Genomic DNA, 11931 nt, shown 5'->3' on the forward strand with positions numbered 1-11931 from the left:
AGAAAACCACACTAAATTAGCTAAGTTTATAATCAATTTAATACAAAATTTAAGGCCTGGCTTTATATTTTATAAATTTAAACAGAAAAACTCAACGAACAGTCGTGCAATTATTTATCAACGTCATAAAATTATTTAATGATGCAACATGTGCTCAAACAGGGTTGCCAAACGTTTTTGAAATTAAACATCTATTTTTTTATTAAAAATTTTAGGTCTATTTAGTATAATTTATACTTAAATTTATTTTCTATTTATAACTAAAACATTTAATAATCTTTTTTGTTTATTTAAAAAAAAGTTTCTTTATTTACAAAATGGATGACCTTTTTGAACACATTCGGTTAAAACTTCGCCCCACCTTCGGTAAAAGGTCACGTCTGCAATTTATTGTCAAGTTTTAAAATATTTCCTTAAACTGTTAAAACTTAGTTTAAGTGCAATTTATTATAGTAAAGCAAAATAAACTATAAATAAGTACATATATGGCCAATTTACAAGCCTTTAAAATAAAATCCTCTGTAGTGCGCGGTCAAATAATAATAATATTGCTTAACAGTTTAAATAATAATATTTAGGTCTCTTTAAATTATTTAGGCCTTACGTATTTCTGTTTAAATCTTTTAAAATGGCCTCCAACATTCTGCGAGTTGCTACCCGATCTGTACTTCAGAAGACCCGACCTTTTTACTTGGCCCCGGTTGCCAACAGCACCTCCGTTTCATATGTCCTTCCCTTGGGGTACTCAGGTGGGCAAAATGTCCCCGATGGGGTTTATGACCCCGAAGAAAATCCATCTTTCTTTGAGAGTCTTTACACCCCTATACCTCCCTTCCCGAGGATAGCAAAATACAATGATGAGCTTCAAGCCTTAAAGAAGTTAGAGCTCGGGGATTGGGGTAAGATGTCAACGGAGCAACATCTGGATCTTTATAACGCTTATTTTGGGATGACAATGACCGACATGATGCAGGGTAAACCAATTCAAAGATTGTAAGCTTGTTAAAACTACACTTAAATACCAATTAAGACTTATTCATTAAATAATCTTGCAAAAATTCTGGAAAAATCATTATTTCTTTTACCAGGTTCTGATATATGGAAGAGTGCAGTTGGAACTGTTCTGATGCTGATCAGCTTCGTGCTCCTTCTACATTGGTTCATCCATGTTCACATCAACCCCCCTTACCACCCATCTGTATTAAACGCAGAATGGGTGGCAAAGATGATCAAGAAACAGCTTCAGGATCATTCTGGACCAATCACTGGGTACGCTTCAAAATGGGATTACGAGAAAAATTGCTGGAAATAAATTTTAATTGTTCGTACAAATTGTTTTTTTTTTTTAAGTTCAAATATTTTCCTGTTCACTAGTTAATAAAATTCTCTATATTTTGGTGGATATCTCAAATTGTTTCGAATAAATGTGGACTAAAATATGAGTTACGTGTACACGTGTACTGTACTTTAATAAACCTCCGTGAAATGGAAAATGGTTCCTTACTTTTTATTGAGATTTATCCTCAGTATGACAGCTGATTTTATAGCCCAAACATAGAGTAACATTTGTTACCGCAAACCAGTTCCAAATTGAACATAGTAGTTCAATATATTAGTAATTATAATTGTTTGATAATATAATGCTCAAGCGCACTACAAATTAAAAGCATAGAAAATTAAACTAATAACCCTAACGTATGATAAGTAAATGCTTTTAATTATTATTAAAAAAAATTAAATCTTTCACCTTCATATTGGAATATTTTAGGTACAGGTCTGCTGAAATTTTCAATTTTTAAAACATTTTTTTATAACATACAGAAGAATATTACTAGCATAATTTATTAACTAAGAATACATTTCCTTAATACAGGAATGGTGTTTAAAGTACATTTGATATAAATAATAATTAACATAATTACTGCATGAATTATAACAAAAATAACGACACTACATTTATTTTGATTACTAAGATTTTTGTTTCTAAATTAAAGCAAATATAATTAGCTTACAAAATAATGTGCAAGAGTGAATATAATATAGTGAAATATAGATTTTATTAAAAGTTTGGTAGTATGATTTGATTTGATGGCAGCACCTATTGTGTTCCACTTTTAAATTCTAGTTTGAAGACACATTTAACACAATTTAACATAAGTAATTTTGGTAATACTTTAATACAGTGACTTTAAATAAAAGTAAATAAATATTGCCTTAAATATATTCGACATATGATCTAAATAAAGCAACTAACTGCCATGGATTTTCTAACTAGCACTTGTCCTCTATAATTCCAATAATATTGCACCAAGTAATAAGTTAAACTAAAGTTTAAGGTTTTACAGTTAATGTGGATAGCCCAGGGTTGGTGGGTGGGGTTTTGTTTTCTTTCATTTTGAGGTGAGTATAAGTGATTATACCTGAGAATATAAAGTTGTTGTGTTATCAGTTTTACTGCAAATCAATTTTTTTTTCGTTTAAAAAGATACTGAGGCAACATGGTGTAGTGGTCAGAACACTTGGCTTTACCACATAAGGTCGAGGGTTTAATCCCTGCTGACCTCATGCTGTAGTGCCCTTGAGTGAAGGCATTATAAACGGTATGAACTCTTGCTAGGCCTGCACTTAATCAGCAGCTCATATTTATTGTGCAAATATATTCTATGATATACCAGTCAACTCAAGAATTGGTCTGGGTAACTGATGTTACTCCACTTTTATTGTTATTGTATGGGGTTGCTTAAAAATCACAAAATCTGAGGTCCTAAGTTTGATTCCCAAGGGGGTACTGCACAAAGATGCTAAATGCCAAATTCAAAACCAAAAAACAAGATAAATATCACTAGATCAGCTATATATTTAACTGAAACATATAATTAACAACTTTGAGGCTTAGTTAATTTAAACAAAGAAATACAAACCTCCTAAGGTGACAATGATGCCAAGAAATTGGTTAAATTGGATTGGGTCCTCAAATATTAGGAAACCCCCTAACAAAGTTATACTGAACTTAAAATGACCAAACATATTGTAAGTAACTGGGGAAGTGTTTCCGATGATCCAGAATATTGTTAAATTGATTAGAAAAGCAACACAAGCAGATAGGAACACAAGACCAATAACATCTAAAAATAAGATAAAAATACATTTTTAATAATTTTTTTAGGGTTTATAGAATAAAATTTACTATAGGCTAGCTCTTACTAGAGAATTCTTTTACTAATTTAATTATATTTATGTTTTTTTGCAAACAAGGAGTTATAAATACAAAATGACAATTTATCATCCTTAAAATCATAATTGTCATAGAATTCCAAATATTAATTTGATATAGGCTTATAATGACATAAACTCAGAATAATGAAATGTTATGGAAACAAAAATGTAACATGTAAGTGATATAGTTTATACTCGAAACCACAATTTAGTGTTATAAATTTTCTTTTAATTATTAACTGCAATAAATTAATGAAATATAAAAATAAAACTTTTATTTTAGGGTAAATTATTTAAGAAAAAGTGTTTACCATTAGTCCATTGTCCACTAAAAATGCCTCCTGTTCCAACAATGGGTTCAAACAATGGAATAACAACCATGAGTAACAATGCTGACAATGGGGCTTGGTAGTATAACAATTGCATTGAGTTAGCTTGCAACTCTTTCTGTTTTGAACCTACTAACTAAAAATAAAAGTTTTTCATTAAATTTTTTTAAGTATAATTGTAACACAAATTCAACTTTATTTTATTTTTTTCATGCAAAACCTAAACATAGAGTAACATCAGTTACTCCAACCCAGTCTGAGGTAGTTTGGGAAATATTAATTATAATTGGCCAATAATTAAGCTGCTGATTGTTTAGAGGGGGGGGCTTGACAGAAGCTTGTAGCTGTATAACACCTTCTTCAAGGCATTAAAACAGTTTTAAAGCTCTAATTATTTATTAAAATTTTGTTAAACTTACAATTTGGTACATTGAAGTTACCCCTACCCCAACCAAAGCATAAATTGTTCCTTCTATGTTAAATCTGATGTCATAATAGGAGTTCATTATTACACCAATTATTATCGGAATCTAAAAAACAAACATTTTAAAAAGTAAAAATAAGGCAAAAAAGATTAAATTTTAAATAAAAATATTTATTACCAAAGTTAGTTTGATTCCACTGCTAAAGGTTTGGTCATAAAATTGGGATTGAATAAAAATAATTGCCGGCGTAGTAAGCACTTTAGCGAGCTGATAAGTGCCTACCGTATTACTTTGTAACGACAAGTTGGTAAACACTACGAATCCACAAAAAGTTACAGAAAGTGGAAAAATGTCTCGAAACGAAATTGTTTTCGGCGAAAAAACGTTTAACATTTGACAAATAAAAAGTCCGATGGATGTTGCTATAAAGTGGATGCAAGTTAAAGTGATATTGGGGAATTTTGTGATGGAATAAAGCCATTTGTTGAGGAAGACAATGCATACAGAACAACAAAGGTTGAGGAACAATCCACCAGCAATGATGTGATGTTTTGATTCAGATTTCATTTTTTAATAATTTTAAAAACCTATTTCTAAAAAAAATCAATTTTAATTTAAATTTTTCTGTACAATTTTTATAACAAAAGATAGTAGAAGCTACATATATCACAAAATGCAACTAAAAATCTATAGTTTTAATTATTGAACAATTTTAAGTACCAAATAATGCAAAAAAGGTAACTTATGTTCTTAAATATTTACCTGCTGAAATAAAACCCAATACTCTAATTTAAAAACAATAAATGTTTTTAATTTATACTAATTAAAATATTTTAAATATTAAAGTAAATAAATTAAAGTTCTTAAGCTAAAGAGGACTTCAACTGAGACACAACTCACGCTTTGAAACTTTCGAGTATTTTTCATTTAAATAAAAAAACGTTTTTCAAGTTTCGAAACTGAAGCCTCCTTCACTTCACTTTAACTTTTTTGCAAACTTAGTTAAAGTTTTATGGAGTTTCCAGTGTTGTAAGAATGTAGCGACAGTTAGCCGAGTTTTAAAGCCAAAAAAAAATAGTTTCTTGATGAAAATTATGATAATTATGGATTATGTTCTAAAATTATGGACTTCAGAAAAAGTTTAGCTCAAGGCAGTAAGTATATTTCTATGTAAGCTTTAATTATAAAACCTAAAGATAAAATGACTATTGTAAAACTTAGTTATAAAAAATGGTTCGAAATTTACAAAATTAATTTTAAAACACTTAAAATACAGTCACTAAAATTATTCGACCAGAATTTATAACTTTACCAATTAACTTTTTTATTCAATTTTATTTTAGTTTTATCCACTCCATTTCCACCACCAGGAGGGGCAGCAGAGAGGCGATATCTTCCAACTAAGCAACAAAGACTCCGAACTCCGAGAACCAATAAATTAACTATCGGAGAACAAGAATTGAGAAAACAATGGCAGAAAAACTGCTCATGGTCCAATAATAATAATATTGATAATGATGTTAAGGCAAGAGATACAAGACCTACAACCACCACACCTATGGTTGGTTAAATAAAATAAAAACTTTTTTTTTTTTCTTTATAGCATAAAAACAAATTTTTTTACCTTTAATACCCATTTTTTATTTGACCTAATTTTTAAACTATTTAGATTCTAGAACACCAGCAACCATTTACAAGAATAATTCAACGACCACAAACAACACCAGTGTTGATTCAAACAATCAACAATAACAATCAACGCAGGTTTAACTACCAAGTGTTGCTCAACAAACGGCGTCGATTTATGCTGCGACAAAATTCGTTGCACAACAAACAACAAAGTAATCACCAAGCTATGACATCACAAACCCAGCAATGTTCTAATGACAATGCTATGAAAAAATGTATTTTAATTAAACTACCAGTTAAGAACAACGCTCAGGAATTACAATCTCCTACTTTTACACCAACAGAAAGGTTTCATATTCATCAAAGAATTAATTTTGTTTTAAAGCGACAACATCTACAACGGAGATCAGCTTTGTTGCTTGAGAAAACAAACCAAAACAACAAAATGTAGGAATTTCAACATTTAAAAAAAATTACCAAATTATATAAAAAATAAAAATAGTATTTATTTTTAAGTTAAAATATCAAACAGTAGTTAAACTTAACACCATAAAAACAGCACTTTCAACAACCAAAAGCTGTACTTTTAACTATGATAATTCAAATGTATAACTTTAAATTAACAAAAAAAACTATAACTGTGTTTCAGAGATCAAATTCCACCAAACAGTGCCCCTCCTAACTCACCAAGACTTTTAAGAAGAAGAAAAAACTTAAATCCAGGTAAATTAATATTCAATTTTCAAACTAATCTAATATTAGATGCTTAACAATGGCCTGAAGACATTAAGTACAATAATATTAACACCAAATATTACGAATAGAAAATGTGTGCTGTAGAGTAATGCGCTATAAACAGTATAAAGAGCCAGCACTTAATCAGCAGCATAATTATCGGGCAATTATAATCTATAATATCCCAAACTGCCACCGGCAACTCAAGACTGGGTCGGAGTAACTGTTGTTACTCTATGTTTAGGTCGCGCATTCGACTTTCCCACATCAAGGATAAAGATATATACAAAAATAAAGAAACTAATTTGCACCTATGTACAACAAGAAACCACATACTAAACTTAAATTTTACTTCAAATTGATCATATATCTGACAATAAACAGGATCAAACATGGATCCAGAACAAGCATGGAGGATTGTGAGTTGGTTGAACCAAGTGGAAAGCAATCCTAACGAGATTTATTATGGATTTGAAACCAAGTTTAGTGGTGGCAATGAGGTGTAAATTAAATGGGGCTCCTTTATGTGTTTCTATTAATTATGTAAAGAAATATAAACTTTACATTATGTATTAATATGTTACATAATGGTATATATATATCAAATTTCAATAACTGTTAAATTTTGTCATAACACATTACCAACACTTTTACATTATAAAAATAACAATTTTTGACACTGATTTTTGCCTAAATTACGAAATAACTTCTTATGGTGGTTCTTATTGGCTCACTTATTATTTTAAACAAACATTTACTTCCATGTGCAGCTTCCTGTCCTGAAGCCTTAACATATGCATTCGATTTTAATTACATTAGCGAGTGTGACACAATTTAAAGGGCTTAGAGTAAACTGCAACAGTCTAACAATATTAAAAAATTAGATAATCTGATAATTTTAATTCACTGTTAGATTAATGTTACAAATACGAAAGAGTTTATTAAAATATTACTATAAAATAAAGTTAGCTAATGTTATTACTGCAAAAAGGCAATGTAAGATTAAAAAACAAAAATAACTCATTTAAAAAAATACTAACTGCCTAATAAGTAACATGAGTAAATGTCTACAATACCAGAAATCAAACAAGTTTATAACATTACATTGTTAAAATTTATTAAAAAAATAACAGATTTTATCGTATAATAACAACTGTAAAACTCTAGACTTCTTATTTTAAATAATCTCAATTAGATCTGTACAATATACGCAACACAAACAAACCATAACCTAACTAAACAGACCTTTTTATTCGTGTTTATTCAATATTTAAACAAACTTTATATCCACGTTGCATTGCCATCAAAATGATAACAAACTCTAAAGCGCCAACTTACGACACAAAATTTTTAATATTTGTCTACGCTTTGTGGCAGTAGGAGACCATAAAACTGCCCTGGTTATCCTCTACTAAACAAATTTATTTTTAAAATTAAAGATCTTGAAAATTTTTTTTGAAAAAAATAAATGTTTTAGTAATTTAAATGAAGTGTTTAATTACTTAATAATAAAAATTAAAGCTAAATCTTTGTACTTGAAAATGCTTAAAACTAATAATTTAAAAAACCAATCATGCATTTACTGATGACGTCACTTTTTCAATAGCCCCTCTTTTTGTTATTGTTTATGTGGCCCACGTGAACGAAAAAATGGGCGTAAACTTGTTTTGATGTTTGATTGGTTAGTCAAAGATGTGTGATTGCGCAATATGAGCTCAAACAAATATTTCAAGATATCGGATATGTTTTGTTTATGTTATAAGCTCCGCTACACGTTTAATGTTGTCTGTAGCATTACACTAGCAAGTCATGCCTTTGCATATTTTGAAATTACGAAGTTAAAACCCTTTGCACGTTCTGTTAAAAAAAAGCTTGAAATTTTTTAACTAGCAAACTAGTGACTAGGTTTGGTAATCTAATGTTTATTAAAAAAAACTTTCTGAAGATAGATTTAAATTAGCCAATACTTAATCAACAGCATAAATATCGGGTAATTATAATCTATAATATTTCAAACTGCCACATGCAACTCGAGACTGGGTTAGGGTAACAAATGTTACTCTATGTTTAGGTTAAAAAGTCAACCTTTCCACATCGAGGATAACTAAATGTAGAAAATTAAAAAGTTATTTTTTATTGCTATTTAATAGGGTTTAGGTGTTATAATCATGAGTTCTTTAAGATTTTTTTCGTTAAATAAATTGCTTTCCTCGAGCAGGAATAATGTTGGAAGATCATTTATGTCCACTCAAGTGGAACCAAAGACAATGGGGGCATTGTCCCAAGCTGTGTTTGAAGTAAAACATTGTTTTTTAAATTAAAAAATGCTAATTTTATATGTTGTTAAATTATAAAATTCTTCTTTGATCCAAACATTGTAAATTTAAAAAATTTTAAAGTAATCTTTTGAATTTTTTTAAGATCAATTTTTGTGTAAAACTCAACTCCAAAAAAATCTAATTGTCAATTTTTATTTAGAAAGAAGATGTTTTTGGGGGCCACAACTACAGCCCCCTTCCTGTTGCACTACAGCGGGGTAAAGGGGTTTTTGTTTGGGATGTTGAGGGGAACCAATATTTTGATTATTTGAGCGCATACAGCTCGGTCAACCAGGGACATTGTCATCCTAAAATACTGGAAGCATTGGTGGTAAAAAAAGAAAAAGTTTTAGTTTGGGTTTGGTGAATATAAAATATAATAGGGATTTATCAATAAAAGTGCAGCACCTAAAGCACCTTTTTATATTCTATTTTTGAATTTTTTTATTATTCTGCTAAAGGCAATTTAATAAAAACCAATTTACTTGTTAGTTTTTACTTTTATTAGGGCACTTGAAATGTAAAACGCTTTAATAAAAGCGATTTAATTTAGAAACAAGCGTCTACTCTGGGTTTAACATCACGAGCTTTCTACAATGATGCATTGGGGGAATATGAAGAATTTATCACAAAATTGTTTGGTTTTGATAAAGTTATTCCCATGAACACTGGTATGTATCAATATCAATAATAAGCTTGTGAAATAAATCCATTCAATACAAGCAAAAAATAAAAAATGACCTTTGTTTTAAAATTGATTTTTACCAAATTTTTTAATTAATTTTCTTTTATTATTAAAACAGGGGTTGAGGCTTGTGAAACTGCTGTCAAGTTGGCACGGAGGTGGGCTTATGACGTAAAGGGTGTCCCAGAGAACAAGGCTCGTGTTATATTTGCAGCGGGTAACTTTTGGGGCCGAAGTATTGCCGCTTGTTCTTCGTCAACAGACCCGGATTGTTACGCGGGGTTTGGACCCTTCTTACCCGGAATTGGAGTTGTTCCTTATGATGATTTACAAGCTTTAGAGGTTAAAAAATATAAAGTTTTGTTTAAATAATTTGCATATATTAATTTGTTACATCCTTGTTTTTTGCAGTCTGTCAACTAACCTGTCATAGTAATGTTTATCATAAATAACCTAATTCAAAGTAAACAAATCAATTTCCTTTTTAATTATTCAACTACCTTTACAAAAATACCAGTATGACTATGCAGCATGGTGTTGTGGTAATAACACTTGCTACACCACCATGAGGTCATGGGTTTAATCCCCACTGATCCCATGCTGTAGTGCCCTTAAGTAAGGCGCTATAAACGGTATGAACTCCTGCTAAGCAAACACTTAATCAGCAATATAATCACCGAGCAATTATAGTCTTTATAATATCTCAAACTGTCGAAGGCAACTCGAGACTGGGTCGGAGTAACTGATGTTACTCTATGTTTAGGTCACGCATTCGACCTTCCCACATCGAGGATAAATTTATATACAAAAAAAATATCTGATTATTACTAATACCTAATGTTTAACTGAATACTACTAACAGTGTTTCCAAATATTTGTCACAGAAAGAATTCCAGGATGGAAACACTGCTGCGTTTATGGTGGAACCCATTCAGGGGGAGGCCGGAGTGGTGGTTCCCCAAGATGGATACTTAAAAGGAGTTAGAGAGTTGTGCACAAAATACAACGTTCTTTGGATTGCAGACGAGGTTTGTAAAAATTTATAAAAAAATAAATACCTTTTAATGTGTCAGTAGTGAGAATCCAACCGATGACATCTGGTATTCAAATTCTTTTCATTACCTTTAGTATTAAGACACATGGTGTAGTGGCCAGACACTCGGCTTTATGGATTTAGGTTTTTTCCAAATCATGGTATTAACATTTAATTTCTTTATGTTAAAACCCAGGTTCAGACAGGATGTGGCAGAACTGGACAGTTGTTGGCTTGTGATTACGAAAACGTGAAACCTGATCTCCTCATATTGGGTAAGTATAAAATACAAAGAACCACTTGTAAAATGAAGCAACTTAGGTTGTAATCTTAGTAAAGCATTATTGTTCAGTATATTGGTACACAGTACTTTGCACTACAACATTATTGTGGTAATAATGATATTTCTTTCCACTGATAAGATTTTAGTAAACTTCATCTACTAGTTTTAGCAAATGCAATAAGATTAAAAATAAAAACAAAACCACATTTTGCAATTTTTCATATAAACAAGTAAAAAAAAACTTTAAAAAAATCACAAATATTCTATTTCTAACCTTTTCTGTTAAACTTACTTCCCAGCCAAAGCTTTATCTGGTGGTATGTATCCAGTTTCTGCTGTCCTCGGTAACGATGAAGTTATCCTCACCATTAAACCTGGTCAACATGGTAGCACTTATGGGGGAAACCCCACTGGCTGCAGAGTTGCCATGGCAGCTTTGAATGTAAGAGGAAAAATTCTCAAAAATATTAAAAAATTATTCGAAAATTAATTTAAAAATAAACTCGTTTTTTGATAAAGCACAACAATTAATTGATTATGACATCATAGGTCCTTCTAGAAGAGAAAATGACAGAGAATGCTTACAAGCTCGGACTTAAAACAAGAGAAGCACTTTCACAGCTTCCAGAAGAGGTTGTTTCTCTGGTACGAGGAAGAGGACTTCTGAACGCCATTATTATAAGAAACACTGAAGGTTTGTGATGTCATAATGTGTATAACATCATATGTTTGTGACACTTGAAATATCTTCTTTATGACATCATATGGTTTCAGGTTTCAATGCGATGGATGTGTGTTTGAAATTGAGAGACAGAGGATTACTCGCCAAACCAACTCACAATGATATTATCAGATTTGCTCCGCCCCTTTGCATTACTCCATCCCAATTGGACGAGAGCCTGTCAATCATCACATCGACCATTAAGTTGTTTTTGTAAAAAATCTCTAAGAAAAACTAAAATGTACAAAAAATATTAGTTTTAACTAGAATAAAGATTAGATTTTTATTAGAACTATATCAGTAAAACACTTGCCTTTTTACACAACATATCTTCATGATACACAAAATCTTTTTTATCTTTAATATTTGCTTCGTAACTACCTAGAATGGTTAAAGGTGGGGTTTAGATACATTCAAGTTGAATTTTGTAAATATTATATCAATAAATCTTAACTTTATTATGAATTGTTTTTAATACTGTAAGTTACACGACCTCTACTTCTTGTTGATTAATAAACTTCACAATTAGTTAAAATGTTGTCTTACCTTTCTATGAT

At 30.4% G+C, this 11931-nt stretch overlaps 4 protein-coding genes across 4 annotated transcripts; 3 read left to right on the top strand and 1 right to left on the bottom strand.

Moving 5' to 3' along the window:
• The first annotated feature begins 564 nt into the window (after positions 1 to 564).
• LOC145745578 (cytochrome c oxidase subunit 4 isoform 1, mitochondrial-like) lies at positions 565 to 1477 on the top strand. Its single transcript, XM_082563692.1, has 2 exons — positions 565 to 974; positions 1089 to 1477. Exons 1-2 carry the CDS (start codon positions 629 to 631, stop codon positions 1310 to 1312), a joined length of 570 nt encoding a protein of 189 aa, XP_082419818.1. The 5' UTR covers positions 565 to 628; the 3' UTR covers positions 1313 to 1477.
• Positions 1478 to 1828: 351 nt separating this feature from the next.
• Positions 1829 to 4559, bottom strand: LOC145746139 (solute carrier family 35 member E3-like). The gene is made up of 5 exons (XM_082564334.1): positions 4148 to 4559; positions 3965 to 4075; positions 3528 to 3681; positions 2922 to 3125; positions 1829 to 2420 (listed from the first exon to the last, which is right to left on the bottom strand). The coding sequence occupies exons 1-5, from the start codon at positions 4535 to 4537 to the stop codon at positions 2332 to 2334; spliced, it is 948 nt and encodes a 315-aa protein (XP_082420460.1). The 5' UTR covers positions 4538 to 4559; the 3' UTR covers positions 1829 to 2331.
• Positions 4560 to 4983: 424 nt separating this feature from the next.
• On the top strand, positions 4984 to 7098 carry LOC145745800 (uncharacterized). Its single transcript, XM_082563962.1, has 5 exons — positions 4984 to 5124; positions 5314 to 5531; positions 5640 to 6046; positions 6249 to 6322; positions 6719 to 7098. The coding sequence occupies exons 1-5, from the start codon at positions 5094 to 5096 to the stop codon at positions 6838 to 6840; spliced, it is 852 nt and encodes a 283-aa protein (XP_082420088.1). The 5' UTR covers positions 4984 to 5093; the 3' UTR covers positions 6841 to 7098.
• A 1390-nt stretch (positions 7099 to 8488) lies between these two features.
• On the top strand, positions 8489 to 11882 carry LOC145746137 (ornithine aminotransferase, mitochondrial-like). Its single transcript, XM_082564331.1, has 9 exons — positions 8489 to 8631; positions 8813 to 8983; positions 9206 to 9323; positions 9456 to 9679; positions 10222 to 10365; positions 10567 to 10645; positions 10953 to 11095; positions 11203 to 11347; positions 11428 to 11882. Exons 1-9 carry the CDS (start codon positions 8503 to 8505, stop codon positions 11589 to 11591), a joined length of 1317 nt encoding a protein of 438 aa, XP_082420457.1. The 5' UTR covers positions 8489 to 8502; the 3' UTR covers positions 11592 to 11882.
• Positions 11883 to 11931: the final 49 nt, after the last annotated feature.

Source organism: Corella eumyota, chromosome 3 (genome assembly GCF_963082875.1).
Source record: "Corella eumyota chromosome 3, kaCorEumy4.1, whole genome shotgun sequence".
In the NCBI taxonomy this organism is placed as follows: domain Eukaryota; kingdom Metazoa; phylum Chordata; class Ascidiacea; order Phlebobranchia; family Corellidae; genus Corella; species Corella eumyota.